This window comes from Phalacrocorax carbo, chromosome 6, assembly GCF_963921805.1.
Source record: "Phalacrocorax carbo chromosome 6, bPhaCar2.1, whole genome shotgun sequence".
Lineage (NCBI taxonomy): Eukaryota > Metazoa > Chordata > Aves > Suliformes > Phalacrocoracidae > Phalacrocorax > Phalacrocorax carbo.
The window spans coordinates 57,503,361-57,520,336 of record NC_087518.1 but is presented as its reverse complement, the minus strand read 5'-3'; the positions used below and the strand labels follow the sequence as shown (position 1 = coordinate 57,520,336).

General features: G+C 37.8%; 1 protein-coding gene across 2 annotated transcripts in view; it reads right to left on the bottom strand.

Annotated features, from left to right (window-relative positions):
- Positions 1-1,182: 1,182 nt before the first annotated feature.
- ZNF326 (zinc finger protein 326) overlaps positions 1,183-16,976 on the bottom strand; it is a 29,299-nt gene continuing 13,505 nt past the window's right edge. For both annotated transcript variants that reach the window (XM_064455472.1, XM_064455473.1), the window contains 8 exons: positions 16,281-16,315; positions 15,261-15,348; positions 12,888-13,002; positions 11,680-11,827; positions 11,251-11,350; positions 9,768-9,898; positions 8,679-8,774; positions 1,183-1,929 (listed from right to left, as the gene is read on the bottom strand). In XM_064455472.1, coding sequence (XP_064311542.1) covers positions 1,765-1,929; positions 8,679-8,774; positions 9,768-9,898; positions 11,251-11,350; positions 11,680-11,827; positions 12,888-13,002; positions 15,261-15,348; positions 16,281-16,315 — 878 coding nt within the window. In that variant the 3' untranslated portion in view covers positions 1,183-1,764. The remainder of the gene's footprint in view (positions 1,930-8,678; positions 8,775-9,767; positions 9,899-11,250; positions 11,351-11,679; positions 11,828-12,887; positions 13,003-15,260; positions 15,349-16,280; positions 16,316-16,976) is intronic.

The following is a 16,976-nucleotide window of genomic DNA, read 5'->3' as shown; positions in this document are numbered from 1 at the left end:
ATAGAACACACAAATAATTGAGTGACCAGCTTGTAAGGCAGAAGGGCAGATTACACCCTAAAAGTAATGCAAATATGAATCTTAATCCTAGTCTTGAGATGGCGAACAGGAGAATGAGTATTTAGAGATCTAAGTAGTACTGTGTTATTTGAAGCTTACATATCCAAGAGACACTGTTTAACCAGCTGTAGGCTTACGGCATCTTTTGATCAACCCATGTTAACTTTTAGTTCCAAGCTAACCCACTTACAGGTACAACCATCAAGCCTACATCATACTGTTTTGGTTGGTTGGTTGTTTTGGGATGGGTTTTTTAGGTTTGGGGTGGGTTTTTCTGTTGTGGGTTTTGGTTGTTTTTTTTTAGTTGAAAGATATAAGCCATATAGGAAACAAGAGGTCAAGGCACCAAACAGTTTAATCTCTCTTTCCTCACAATGTTATACATTTTCTACTCTCCAACCTATGCTAAAAAGCAATAGCTAAACAATTAAAATACACAGCATTCTTTGGCTTTGACTGCTACTGGACCTCCTGCTGGCCTAGTATCTAAATCAAGTATTCCCCCATAATACTCGCACACTTTCACCATTTCTACATCACTGAAAAAGCAAATTGGTTCACATTTGAGGTTAGAACTATTTTAATTCTGTCTAACCTCTGTCCATTCTCTGCTTGTACCACCTGTATACAGCAATGGCTACAAATCAACACAAAGGTTCTCCAACGGAAAGGTGCACAAGTTACACATATGATGAGATTTTGAAAAAAATTCCCCATAATAACTTCTGTTAAGTTACCACATTTAAGGAAAAGTGATACAAATTGCTCAGCTGTACTTAGAAATAGTTAAATCAAACATTTTCAGCTCTCAGTCAAAAGCTAGATTAGAAGGACCTGTGCAAAAACCAAGTGTACTTATATATCATTTCAGACAGACAACAATGTGCAGCATGTAAATATACTGAAAGCATGCTTCCCTAGGCACAGTCTGAAGGAGTAAGTGCTTATCTGCCCTGGTAGGTGGAGTCCAGATACATGAAAGATCAACAACAACTAACATGAGTCGCTGAGATGCAACTAGAGATTTTAGAGAATTGCAATCGTAATATCAGTCAAGACTTGATTTGAAACCAATCTGGTAGTCAGCATGGGGAAATACTTGAAATACTTAACTATAGACACTTTAAACAGTAACATTTCTTAAGTGTTTTATTGCTACAAACTGGTACATCTTATCACAAAAAGCTACAAGGCATATTATAACACATACTCTATTATACAGAGTGCAATGCAGTCCCCGAAATGGCCACACTCAACAGCACAATTTTTGAAGATACCCATTCTGTACTAGGAGGTAAATATGATAAGTTTATGCCATTCAGCATTTGATATATTTACCCCACAGACCCGCCTTTCTTCTCAACTGATTAGACCAAAAATTATTATATCCAACTTTCAATACACACATCAAAAAAATAGGATGCTTAAAAAAATATACAACACAATGTTTTAATCAGCTTTAACAGTCAGTTTGCTATAAAAAGCTCAACTAAAATAGTCTTATTTTCATTTTAAACGAAATTGGAAACACAGAGGAATTATATAAACAAGTTCTCCACGGAATGGAATGCATGCATACGGTGGGGAATCTTCAACATCTTCATTTGAGACTATTAAAAAGTCTTAGCCATTTTATAGCAGAAATAAAAAGCTGTTTTGCCCCCCTTCCCCCCCCCCCCCCAATATATTTTCACTTTCTTGCACTTAGTTATCTTCAGTGTGGTCTAAAGTGAAGTCAGTTTGTTCTTCGGTTTCTTCTTCCTCCTCCTCCTCTTCTTCTTCCTCCCCCTCAGCTGGCTCATCAGCTTTGTCCTCTTCTTCCGTCTGCTGCTCCTGAGCCTGATCATTAATTTCAAAAGGATTTTCACCCTGAAGCAGAAGATTGAAAACACACACTTTGATACTTATTTCGAATATAAAATAAAATAATACTCATAACTTCAGTGAATGAAAAGGGCAGCCACTAAGAAACGCTATAGTATTTTATACAGCTTTTTAATAGGGTTTGGTTTTTTTGTTTTAAAGAAAATCAAAACAGATTTTATTCAAAATTAGCAACACCTCATTTATGCACACTGGAAATCGGGATCTCAATGACCTGTTTTAATGAACATAGAAATGGCATTGAGAAAAACCCAAAGTATGCTACACGCAAACTTCAGTTTAACTTCAACATTCAGTAAGTTAAAGTTACATGGTTAAGTTTCAACATATTTTTATTGAGAACTACAGCTGCTCCCGTTTCCTCCACAATTAGAACCAAATCCGAAAAGGAAAAGCAGAACAAAACTCTTCTGATTTAGTCTTTATTAAATCTGAATAATTCTATCAAAAAGGCAAGGTCTTCACTAAACAAAAAAGAAATCTAGAATTAATTACATTGACTAACCTGAAATTCACTCCATTGCTGATCTAGAAAAATTATCAAGCAGATTTCTCGGTATTTTAAATATGCTGGCATTCTAGTTTCACATTTTCTCTATTTCATAAAACAATTCAGTACAAGATATAGCTCTGCTTTCACGTCCTTCAGTTATTTAAGAAGTACAAGTAATCAATACACAATAAAGAATAGCAACATGAAGTATCAGGAATTTCTTTGTTAAAGCTCCTTCCACATTCAAACATACAACAGAGCAAGTCTGATGCAAACATTGACACCAATCGCTATCTACACTAGGATTGGGATGTCAAGAATACTATTTAAAAGATGACCCAAAAGAAAAACTGAGTACTAGGCCCCTTGTCCTTTTTTGCTTACTTATCAGAAGAAATATAAATATTTTTACTTCAGTTACATTTTTCAGGTAGTGTCTTCCAGGTGGCCTACAAACTACTGAAAAATTAGAAAGCTATAAAAACATTTAGCAAATGCCACTAAACAAAAACTTGACTTCATTTTTATTCAAAAAAATCATAAAAAAACGATTTAAAAGAGTAACCCAAAGAAAGTAGAATTCTTTGAGACCAGTTTATGCCAAGTCCCAGGATAATTTTATGCATGCACTTTGTAATGGCCAGCCTACAGCACTTCAATGGTGGTGCCTGTTGAGCCCAGTCAACTCATAGCCTAATCGAAGATATAGCTGCCACATATAAACCCCATGAATAAGGTAGTATTTAAACTTCTTTAAGGTACTAAGTTCAGCTTTTTTAGAAGTAGACTCTAAAAAGTAAGGGTCAAGTACATAGAAAGCTGGTATCATAAGCTTACCTGAGCCCTAGGAAAACAAGAAAACCCCATATCTCAGCTAAAACTCTGCAACTTTTAGATGATCTGCTATTACTGTCAAGCACCATGGGGCTACAGAACACTAAGGAGTATTTCACAGAATAGGTACAACATTGAAATACCAAAAATATTTATTAGCTCAGTAAACTGTTTCAAGGGAAAAAAACCATACAGAAAAGCAAGTGCCTAAACCAATTCAATGCCCGTGTCAGTGTAAAGCATTGTGAAATAAAAAGATCGAGCATCCAAACCTTATTCAGTAAGAATTAGTGCAACTGCCAAATTGTACTCATCAGCTTTCCTTTTTAGATAGAAGTGCGAAAGGCCTCCTGACCGCAAAGCCTCTAGTGCCATTTTCCTCAGGTTCAGCCAAATATTTTTAATCACATTTGGGTACAGGAACAAGGAGTTCCAAAGACAGACAGAAATAAGCTAATTACCGAGTTAAGAACACTCTACCTGGTTGGCTTCAGATACACACTCATCAGAAGACATTACAGAGCAAAGACAGGTATATTAAGAGTTTGATATGGCCTAACAGAGCGCATTGTTTTCCAGCAAAAGGAAACAAAAGGTGGCTTTTCTCTGTAAATGATTCACAAGGGTATCAGAAGCCCTTTTATAGGTCTGATAGGAAAAAGATTAAAATCCTCTCGTGTCTAGGCTAGGCAAAATGATGAACTACAGCTACAGAATGCACTTCTAAAAGGACTATTTCCACACTCCTGCTGACAGTTTCTGACCGTGCCTGACTCTTGGGGACAAGCTACAGAAAATTGTTACACTTCATTCCTGTGGAGCCAGTACATTGCTCCTGGCTAACCGAGCAGAGCTGGATTCAGCACACTACTGGCTGAATAGATCTCTATACAATAACAAGAACAAAAAAGTTAAGATGCTCTCTCCAACTGTTTTGTTTGGGTTTTTTTTTTTTTTCTTCCAGACAAAAATGTACTTTTCAAGTTCTCAAACTACAGAAAAAGTTACTGCCCTCAAGGGGAAGATCCTAATGACTGCGCTCTTTTCCAGTGATGTAGCATCAGAGGCATCCAGCACAGCATGCAGAGCCAATTTTGATGCTAGTTGATTTTGACAGCCACGCATCTTCCCAGATGGCTTTAAAAAACAAAATAAATTTTAAAAACCCAGAAAACAAGAACACAGGAACACCACCAACCTGCTACAGAAAGACTTTATGATGCCTACAGAGCTTAAAACCACCAGCAGATAAGCAGTTTATTCCCAAGAGATGCATTCTTTGGGTTCCTTGTCTCTGGAATATTTAAACTGCAAAGAAAGCTTAAGACTGTGAACTGGTATTTTCAACTAAAGCTTTGGGACTCTAATGTCCCCAGAAACCACTCTCTGTCTCACAAACCTGACCCAAAAAGATACCAAAATCTGATTAAACTTTAGAATGCCTTAACACACATGATCAAACAGTCCTGGGATAGAGCAATAGAAAATGTCAACTTCCGTGATGCTTCTCTCGAGCAACATCCAAAGCAGCTTTTAATCAGAGACATTGTTCTACCTAGGAAGTTCTAAATGGTCCAAAATTAGATATAATCATGACTTTGTCAAGTGATAACTTCTTGCCTGAGAAACAAGGTGGTCTTTTCCTCCTTCTTATAAAGGCACTTACTACCAGGTTCATAACAGTTCTAAGATGTTTGTTTCAGAGTAGCCTTCAGATGGGTTGATGTGAATTTCCCACCTTTACAATATGGATGTAGGAGAATAAGGAGAAATTAAGAACCTCAAAAAAAAAAAAGCACACAAAGAGTACACTGGAAGCATAAAAAGGTACCTCACAAGACCAACACTGGGGAAACAGAGGGGTCTTTAAAAGAATGGCCAAGGTAAGAAGCAATCCTTTCAAGGTTCTTGGATTAAAATATCTACAATGAAGATATCAAATGAGAGTAAGAGGAAATGTTCCTTGCATGCAAAGGACAGGATGCAAGCAATATGCCGTTAATTTAAGCAATGAATTTGTTTTTCAAATATAGAAATTAAAAAATAATTACGGAATAAGGTAGCGTAAAAGATTGTCACCAGCACCATTCGGATCATAAAGATCACAGGCAAGTTTTGACAACTGGAAACCTCCGTTCTGTAGTTTTCTGGAATCTGAACAGAGAAATTTCCAACAGTGCAGACACCAGCTCTAAAGCAGCAGCAGCACAGGGAACACAAGCAGCACTTCCTGATGGACGACACGATACAGAAAGTGACAGTCTTAACAGTGGGGTCCAGCAGAAGACTGGAAGAATAGTACACGTGACAAGAGTTATTCCAATACTAATAGATGCAAGGAAGCTGCATCAGTAAATCAAGGCGGCCACCTTTAACAAACACTATTTTCCACCATGATGATTCTTGTTGCTCTCACCATCGACTGCGGCACTAACAACCACTACCAAGCCCTATCTGGACCTTAGTTTCTTTTCTTTCCGTTCATAACTCTCATCACCAACCAGAAGCGTAACAAAGATCAAACACCAGGAGCTCTTCTAAAGCCACATCAGCTAACTTACTTGAAGCTGTCTTCCATGGAGCTGGGACCTTAATTTCAAGTGGATTGTAACAAGACTCTCACACAACATGTGACTGATTATCTTAGGCTAACTCCATATAGATCCCTCCATCTTCAGTGGACACCACATATATCTTTACCATGTTAAAAAAAAATTTTAAAAAATAGCTTAACTCAGTGAAAATTAGCAGGGGTGATTTAAACTTTACACCTTTGCTACAGCTGATGTGTCCAAGCTTATAGAATTAGTCAAGCATGCATACTTATTGAGCATGTATAGGTCAATACTACAAAGTTTGCCTTCAGTTCTTGAAAAGATGACTTTGTTGTGACATTTGAAAAATTAAAACTGACTTCATAATTAGTTAAGTAGGAAAATGTTTGAAAAATGTCTACAGCCAAAAAATTTCTTTCTGCTTTGCTTTTCACAGTGCAAACTAGAAACATGTAGTTGAAGAGAAATGGAGTCGAGTGTGTGTAGAATGACAGTTCTGAAGCTGTTTGTTTAAAATGGATGCATCCATTTGCTTTGTTTCCTTCTGCACATACTGCAACCAACCTGTGGAACAGTCTCTGGTTGGACAGAAGATTAAATCAAAGGGCAAAAGACATTTTCTATTAAGCACTGGGTAAAGGAGTAAGTCACAGATAGAAAGGCATTTTACTTAAAAGAAGTGGCCAAGGTGTCCCAAATAAAACAGCAGTCATTACTGCCTGTCAATTAGCTTATTCCAGACCAGAAGCCATGATTCACTCCCTCATTTTCAAACATTAACCAGAGCCTTCAACCTTGAAAGTCTCATACAACGCAATACACAGCAAATATCCTCAAGACCGATCACCCACTGCCAGGTGTCAGCCAGCCAATCAACCCAAATTACATTAAACTGTCATCCTCCAGGCAGTTACTCAGTAGCTCCATGAGGCAACAGAAATGGCTTAAGCAGAATTTTTCACACGGAACCACAATGGGGGAAGGCGGGTCCCAAATACTGGTTGTGGTAAAGAGGTGAACAACTACTCTCGGCAGGGTGTGGTTTAGAAGGCACTACTGGCCTCACAGAAAAAGAGCTTTCCCTAATTCAACTCTATTTGGGATATGCATCTCTTCTAGGCCACACATTAAAAGAACAAACTTCCCAATATGCAGAGAAATCCAGCAGTGTAACAGGAAAGGGGGGAAAAAAACCACTTTTTAAAATTTTTTTTTTGCTTATGTCAAACTGTATCAATGGGGATGCATAAAAATCAGGAGTTGCTGGCCTGCAATTTTGCTCTGCTTCTGTCAAAGGCATTTGTGATGTTAATGACCTGCCTTTGAAACCTGGTACCAATCTATGGAACAGCCTTGCAGGTCTTCCCTGCTCTGAATTCCCTCCTTCCACGCCGCACATGCAGGATAGACAACGCTTTCCAAAACAATGCTGGGTTTGGGCTTTTTGGGGGTTTTGTTTGTTTGGGGTTGTTTTGGTTGGAGGGTGGGGAGGGGTGTTTCCCCAAGCCAGTCTGCCCTTCATCTCAAAGCAAGTTATTTTTGGCTGTGACAAGGATTTCCCCCTCTCCTGGAAGGCTGCAGGCACCAAGTGCATGCACCACAGACTCCAATTCATCACACACTGTATAACAGAACAGCAGTCCTTCAGTCTGCAGCTGATTATACATGTAGATAAGGATAGAGGGATTCGTATAACCAGAAGCCAGTTACATCTCACTGAGCAGGTGCTGCCAAAAGTGTATTAAGTTCAACCCACCCCAGGACATACCAGCGCTAGGCATTCCGAAAGTGTCAGTGGTCTCCTTGCGAAGACAATCTTGCAGATTTTATCTTTCCCAGTTTTCCAACTGAGGAATGACACATTTCCATGCCCCTTTTACCAATCCCCCACTAGGGGGCTGTACGGGACAACGCACGGGCACAGCAGGCCGTAAGGAATGCCGGAATAAAGAGCTGGAAACAACAGGCAGGTGTTCCAGGCTGTGGTATCTGGTCATTTGCTACCTTAATAGATATAGAACAGTTGTCTGAAATTGATTCATGCACCCAACCATATGCAGTTTTGCAGGACATGACTAATTTGACATTTTTAAGTCACAACTAACTTCTGCGTTGGCTCATACCTTGTCATATTTCTGCAGCACAATATTGCTTTGTCTGAAGGAGTCTATTGCTTAGGCACAGGCAAAATTATAAACCAGTTAAAAGTAACTGCCACAAATAGCCAACAATGGTACTACAGAAAGAGTCACTATGCTGACCCAGAAGAAAAAAAAAAACACTCGCAGTTTGCTAAAATGAATTTACGTTTCTCAGGCCATGTATCTGCAACATAGGCTACCACGCCTTTTAGATTCTCTGATCGTGACAACTACTGTTGTAAGCTTTCATTTTTTGTACACTGCCATGAGTGCTAGAAATTCTATGGAATAAATCTAGCTGAGTAGTGTACAGGCTGTACTTTAGTGGAGCCTCTGCTTCTAAACATAAAGATTCATTCATTTTGTGAAGTGTTTTGTGCTCTACAGTTAGTATTACATATAGAGTTGAAGACACTGCCAATGCTTTCTTAAAGCGTGGGGGTTTTTTTAGTTATTTTTTCCTAGATACACCTATAAATGGTAAACAAAACCCAAAAGCTGGTGAATCTGAAGGTGGTAATTTTTTCTGCAATGAAAGCTGTCTGAGACAACAACCTGAGACTGGCAAAACACATTAAAAAGTATATTCAATCTTGAGCTACCTAGAAGGCAGAAACAGAAGAGACAGCACTGAGGTTAAACTCCATCAGCATGGAGGAAATAGTGATAGAGCAAACGTTACACATGACATTTTTTCCATCTGCATCTTACCTTCACATACAGTTCATATCGTGCCTTGACTATAGGATTATTCAAGATACTGGTGGCAGTAAGGACACTCTCCCTTTTTATTTGTTCTCTGTAGGCCTAGGAAACAAATTTTAAAGTGAATAATTATCATACACCTAATTCCAACTGTCACACAAATTTGAGTTCATGGTCAGTTTCTGTAAGAAAAATAAGGAACATATTGCAGCATGAAATGCACATTATTAGCTTTTTAAGTCCAAACCACATAATAAGCTCAATTAAGTCTGGTACTGTTTAATTCGTTGCTTTAGCTTGATCAAATGATACATTTTATAAGCAAGATGTGAATAGACTACTACCACACACCTGTCACAACCACACCTGTTCTCATCTGCAGATAACATGCATGCTTTTCCATCACAGCCTAACATGTTGCTGAAAGTGTCCCTCCTCATTGCAGGGGGGTTGAACTAGACAACCTTTAAAGGTCCCTTCCAAACCAAACCATTCCCTGATATTCCATAATCACAGAAGCTCATATATAAACTAAACATTATTTTGGCAATCTTGCTTACTATGACAACTGTGATTTTTTCCGCCCACACTCCTCTTTCAACCCTTCTACCAACCTTAAAAGTGTATCATTATAAATTGTAACAGGGACCAGTTCTATAGTACTGCTAATCCTAAACTGCTCTCGCATTTCTTCAAAGTAAGAAGATAATGGCCAAGAAACAAAAAGACACCAGGTTTGTTATCTTGCTGGAAATATATGTATATGTTTTGCATTTTGGATAACAATCTTTCCAACACTTAATAGCAGTAAAAAAAATTCTAATAAAGTAAAAGTCATTCCTAGTAACCTTCTCAGGACTTACTGCTATCAGCTGTTCAGCACACCAACATTTCATTGACTGGGGGTGCTTAAGCCCTGGCTACTTCATGAGACATTATGTTTACAAAGCGTAACAAGGACATTCTAGCTTTCTAGAGAACAAGTAACACCAACAGGAACTTAGAAATTACTTGCACCGAGTACCATAACACTTCTCACCTATTAGGTGATGCTTGTGCTTTTTTAATTTATTTTAATGATATGTCATATCTTACTTGTTTTCCTTTTGTGTGATCAGGAGATTTTAAGTGCTGCTGAACAGAACTGTGCAATGCAGGAACGTACACGCTGCAAGCACTGCAGTGAACAGTCTCAACTTTCATCATATGGTCATCAGCAGTAACCCCTGCCAAAAAAGACGCAACAAATCATTAAGACAAATGCGTTATTCTAGGGGAGCAGAAGAGGGGATTGGTTGTTTTATACCAGAAAATTAGAGCTCTCAGTTGTTAAACATGTCAAACTGAACCACAGGGGAATATTCACTCAAATTCAGGCATCAAAATTAGGCTCTCTGAAGGCAATGTTGAAGGAGGATGTTTTTCACTTGGATACTTCAACTCCTTCTCTCCACAGACTACATAGGGCACCCAGGCAATTATGTTTGCTGCCTAAGGTTATGATATATGAACACCTACCTGCCTAAAGAGAGGGAAACAAAAATGATACAACAATCAAATTGAACTATTTAATGTACAAAAATACTATCTATTTAAAATCAACAGTAACTAATATCCTTAATAATACAAATTCTGATACAAGAAACAAATAAAGCTTCACCAGAGCAGTTGGATTTACCATAGCCCTCATAAGAGCAACTAATTTGTTTCCTTCCCTCCCCTCGCCACCAGGAAGAAGCACATGAATCCAGTTCCTCTTGCAAATTTAAATATTAGCTTGCCAACAGAACGTTCTGATGATAAAGGCAAACAGTACTTCAGGAAAGTACATAAAAAGAATTTGGGAGATTGTTAAGATGTTGACTATATCTGTTTAAGTAGCTTTTAGCATTTAAATTCAAATTAAGGTAATATACAAATACAGTTATTACCTAAAGTAAAGACATCAAAAGGTGTCCCTTCTAGCTCTGGCACATCTTTTGAAAGTCCTCAAGCAAAGGATAAAGTGGAAAGATATGGCACAGCAAGGCAGGGATGCACAAAAGGCCCTAGAAAACTGCCTTTAGGGCAGTCAAGGGGAAAGAATTCAGGCCAAGATGCATCTTGGGTAGCCAAGAAAGCGCTCAAACCCCTCCTTTTGTCAGCGTCCCACAAAACCACAGCAACTAGCCCTTACATTACTCATATCCTTACCATCATATTTGACCATTATCACCTTACTGCTTTGTTACATGCTCTCTTTCAATCTATCTGCATCCACCTGTTGCCACTCCTCACGCGCTATACTGAATCAGACTGTGGCAAAGCCCACCTAATTCTGGCTGCCAAGTACCTAGCACAATGTTATCTTACTTTCTGACATGGCTACATGGATAGCAAATGTTATTAACATTTGTTATCTCCAACTGTGCTTACTTTCCACATTATATCAGAAATGAAGCAAGGAATCCCAACCAGGTACAGAAAAGGTGTGAAAATTGATCATTTTAATTCAAACTTTTTATCAAATTCAAAGAAGAATGGAAGGACAGGATTAGAGCTCCACAATATGCACTTTCACATAGAAAGCATTACTTACCTTCCATTATATCTTTTTCAGCTGCTTGAGCATTTTCTGTTTGGTTACTTGTCTGTTGCTTACGCATAGCTGTCTTCTTGAATTTATTCACCATACACTCCTACATGGAATCAGAAAAAAAGTGGTAACATTTGATATACGACTGTTTATATTCCAAGAGGCACCTATACTTAAAATATTACTGAAAACAGCTCTGTAATAAACAGCAATTAATTGTTTTTACTGCTTAAGGCATTGGTTCTTATTGTAAAATTAACACTATTTTACAGACTCTGAATTTGCTTCAACTTTCAGTAATATGTGCTGTGTCAAAGGTCATCTGCAAAAGGAGCAACGATGATAAATTAAGCATATTTTGAAGCTAAGTGGTAAATTGTGACCACAGTCTCATGTAAATGTATTACATAAATAAAAAAACAGTTGTCTTACATGAAGAAATTCCATCACTACTTTGTCAAATTTGGTTTGCTTCTGGATATGATCCAACGTTTCCTGGTGAGCTGCACTCTCCAGATGTGATTCAATTTCTTTTTCTTCAAACGTTCGAAATTTGCAAAATGAGCAAGTAAATGCCATTCTATCAAGAGAAATACATTAAATACTACCATTAAAGAAACATTCTTCCCTCTCTCCTCAAAACTACAATGACTTGACAAACCTAATCAGAAAAGGAATGGGAGAAGCATTCTTTAGAGAAGTCTAAGTGAAAAAGAAAAAAAAAAATTCCAGCATTGTACATCATGAAGGGTAACTGCTACAAGAACCAAATACACATCAGGCCAGTCTCAGAGTAATGAATTATCTGTGCAGAAGATCAAAACTGCTGAAGTCAGAAGCTAGCCATTTAGAAGTCACATTATTCTGTGAGTATATCTATCATAGTTCTCTAGTTTGTGTCACCTTTCGTAGTACTTCTCACAGTCAAGCCAGCCCATGATTTCCTAACTACAAATAGTCAAAATAATTAATTTAAAGCTCATTTTCCATACAAAAACTATATAACCTTTATAAGGAAATACGGCCTCCTCAGCACAATGAGGAAGTGGCTGTAACACTATGACCATACACTGCAGTGACACAGAACAGTTCTGAACAGTGCTGGCCATTAGCTTGCCTGGCTGCAGCAAGAGTACGAAAAGTTACAGAACCATCTACTTTTTTTTTTTTTGCGCTACAAAATAGCTCACCATACTTATAAAACCACAATAAAGTCAAATTCTAACAGCTCATTTAAGGCAACATGAATATCTATTTAACTGAAACACATACTTCAAAAGCAGTACTGTGCTAAGCTGCTTCTCAAGTGTGCACTGATGCACTTGTGGGGGAGAAGGGGTTAGGAAATTGTGCGTTTTCTGATACAACAGAGGTCCAGTCTTCTAGGATCCAGTCTTCTAAGCCACAGGATCTGGGTGCTGGGTTTTGTTCTGAGTTTTTTTGTTTGTTCGGGTTCTTCGGTTTTCTTTTAGGGGTGGGGGATTTGGGGGATGGCAGAGGGTGGGTTTTTTGGTCATTACTTTGTTGCATTTTATTTCCCTAAAATCAGTCCAAAGGGTCTTTCAGGAAAGAAGACATTCCTACAGAGGGGTAAAGGGGAAGAAAAGCACTGCACACAAGACGGAAGTTGTAGAACAAACCTGTATCCATCACCGTATTTTTCACTATTTTTTTCCCTTCTACGCCTTTGTTTCTCTCTTCTGGCCTCAATTCGCCGCTTTTCTTCTTCCTCACTTTTAGCTTCTCCTTTGCCATCTTAACAAACAGTAGAAGAATTTTAAAATGTTACATTAAAAAAAACAAACCAAAGCAAGTAAGAGGATGTGTCTTCCTTGCCTTTTCCACAAACACCTCAAAATGCCAAGAACAGCCCTATAGCAAAGTGGTTCAATGGTTTATTTAAATGCCACAGAAGTTTTGCTTTGGTTTCCTCCTCTAAAGACAATGAATTCAAACATCTGCTTCCAAGAAACTTAGTAGTTTAGGGGTTACACTCTAAATTACACTCATAAAAGTAAAGAAATTCAGAGTTAAAGCAAACCCTACCCTGTTATGCCTAGTTGTTAAAGGCCTCTTCAAGTAAGTGACCAGGAAAGGGTACTAGTGGTGCATGGGGAGAAACACATCATTTAAAACTCCCTCCATGGTTTTAGAGTACCATTGCTATAATCTCCTTAAGTAAAAAGGAACTATCTAAACCCATTCTCTTCTGCTGAGAAGGCAGTTTCCAAAACACAAAGCAAAGGTTCTTATGAGGGAGACATGACAGTGTTTCATTAAGGTATGGTACCCAACCTAAACTTCAACAACTTTATTATTTTTCCCCACTAGACTTTGCTTGATTTCACAGAAAAATGTTCCAAAGATTTGCAGTTGAAAAAATAAACCAGTGAAGGAAGAACCATCTGGGAGGGTGGGGGTGAACCCCAACAAACCCACAAAACAGAAAACCCAACCAAACCTTCAAAGGAGTAGTTCATTAAATTATCACCTGGCATGTAAGTTAAGAGTGCAAACAAATAAATGACTAGAAATTAGCTTTGCAACGTTAAAGACTTCTAAGGACATTGGCTATTTGCATAAACGTACTTATAGTTGCCTTTTCTATGCCTGCTTTAAAAGCCTATAGACAAAGGGAAACAATTAGAATATTATTCGGTGAGTAGTTTTAGAGCAGGAAAAAGAGGACCACTTAGTTTTCTTCTGCAGTTCAGCCTTAGGAGAGAGGTCAGCCCCTGTGAAATCTGCCTCCAGCCAAACAGCAACAGAAAGGAACATACAGCAGCATAATGCAAAAGGAAAAACAATAAAAAAAGACTTGCAAAAAGCTCTGTGGGTCTAGAATTGTTGCCAGCAAGTACTGAAAACATTTCCACTGACTAACAGCTTACACTTCATTCCTGACTACCCCAAGGTTTTTGTTTTGTAGTAAAGTGTTTCAAAAATTACTGATCCAGAGAGAAGATAAACTCTTATCCAAATTTTTTTTTAATTCATTTTGAAAACAAAAAAACCAACCACCCACCCACAGAGGCAATTCCCATTACTGATCTCAGGATTTAAATTTCTCTTAGTGCCTCACCACCAACCCTGGAAACTCGCAAAGGATCACTTGTTTTACTGCTGTAAAAATCATCTAGCACAATTCTGTGGAATGAAATGCGCCTGTATCTCACCCGTCCAGCTCACAAATTCTCCTCTTATAAGCCTCTCCTGTTACAAGCTGGGGAACGGAAGCCTAAATCTACACAGAAACTGGGACTCCCGCTTTCCTTCAGTGCACTTACAAAAACTTTTAAAATTGAGAAAACCCACACAATTTAAAAAAAAATAAAAATTAAAAATACTATTTCAAGAACAAGAAGCTCTAATCTGTTAGCTGCAAGCTTCCAGCACTCTTTACCATCAGATTAGACTACATACTGATAGGGCAGCACACAAGGGAAGGGTGCTAAAAATAGCTGCAGCCTTAACATTGGATTTCTTCGTGTATGTGTTTAAAATCAGTACAGTTAATATACACTTTAACTGATTTTATGTAAACTAATAATTAACCTGTTTCATCAAAGCTGCACATGAAATAGGTCTCTCGTTCTTGAGAGCAGCTCTGAGTTAACTAAATCCACTTTCATAAAAGTGACTCACCGAGGATTTAAGGGTAAGGTTGATCAGCTAGTGGGGTAAATAATAGGATATGGGTGAGGAACTGAGGGGATAAACATTTGAGCAGTGGGTATAGAAAACCATTGACGTTAATTTCACAAAAGTTAAAAACAAGTCAAACAACAACATACAGAGACAATCAGAAAGCAGAGAGACAATAAGCATGTAAAGAACAAAACAGGTGACTGATGGATGTTACAAACAATCTTCTCCGTGGCCTAAATTTATAAACTCTTAAAAAAAAGTCATGCTACTCTAACTGTTAGAGGTCATACATACAGGCTTACCAAATCTATTCACTCAATGTCACACAAATACAATACCATACCTGACAAAGCAAACTGACTTACCTCCAAAAGTCTGATATCCAAGATCATAAGCATCTCTTGTAAAGTCTTCATATATAACGACTGCACCACTTGTGTCCACTTCAATTTCCTAATAAAGTCAAACCCATAGATTTTTTTTGTAAGAAAAACAACAAGACAATGCCTTTCTAAATCCAGAAAAAGACAGCACAAATTACTTCATTTCTGATAATCTGTTACTTGCTATTTTTATCAAATATGACAATGGAAGAAAGCGAATTGAGTGTCTAACTAGACTCAATGTACAAACACTCCAAGCTATGCATTTCTCCTTAATGCCTTGAAGTCTTTGTGAATTAGTTTCACAATCAAAATTCTCACTGTCTTCTACATAAATATTCTGACTTCCAATTCAGACTTTGAAATACTTACTTGAGAGTATGTTAATAACATCCACTCTAAAGGAAAGGAAATATCATTCCAGTCTCTCAACATGGAACCAGGATATACATACACACACACACCCCCCTTACTAACCACATCCTTACATATTGCTGCAACTGATCTTCCTGTAGGTGGGAACTAATCTCTGTACCCTGCCAGAGAACACCTGTTAACACTGGTTCTTTTTTTATTTGCCCTCTCTCCTTGATGTGTCTTATGTCTCACCCATTCTGTCTTACTGTTGGTTAGTAATCTCTGTCATTTTGCGCTTAATTTCTCAACCCACCCAAGCAGGTCACAGGTGTATGAATTCAAGCTGACTACCTATGACAACAAGAAGTGTTCATATGACAGCTCTCCATGCATCGCTAGAGCAGGTAGGGTCTACAAATACACTTTAACATTCATTTTCCAGGTGATCTGCACAAGCTATATGTTTCACTCAAAATCAGTACAGATTTCAGACTGCGACCAAAATAAGGTAGTTGCAATAAAAAGTTTAGAAAAAACTTAAGTGCTTAACTTTTAGAACTCTACCTTACCATGAATAATTATTAAGCCAAACTATACAAACTTCTGAAAGAATCACAAACATTTTCCAATTCTGGGAGTCTTTACCTCTATTGTAGAATCCTGGAAAGACGTCTTCATGTCTATAAACATAAGATGAGGAAGAAATAAATAATGCAGAAGTGCTGTCACTGTCAATTCACTTTAAGACAATAAGAAATTTAGGTAAAAAAATCAGCTTCTTATGCAGCTAGGACAGTCTACATCTACAATTCATCATATTTTAGTAATGATACCAAATGTAAAATCAGTTATCCTTCAGAATATAAACTAAATAGTCTTGTAGAAGCAATCACCTATATCTAACTCCACAAAACAAGAAGGTCAAGACTGAAAGGACAACACAATTTTGAGATATATTTTCATACATATATTGTATACCGATTGCATCTGCTCTTCTGTTAGTTGTTACCTGCTTCTTAGCTTTCAACTACATGATATTGCTTAGTGCATCTCAGTTCAAGTCTCAGAAAATTGTATTAATCCACCCAACAGTTTCTTTCCTCCAATGTCAGAGCCACAGGACAGGCTGATTAAAAGCCTATTCTAGTAGGCTCTATCTACACCACTTCTTAAAGTAACTTCGGTATTAAGTAATACATTGGTCCTTGGATTGTGGAAATCGGTGAGGGGGGACAGATAATAAACTAGGATTGCTCTGTCTGAAAGTTTAGAACCAGAGAACCTACAAAAGTACTGAAAGAAGAAGAGCTAAGAGGGACACCTTTGAGATGCAAGTCTTTG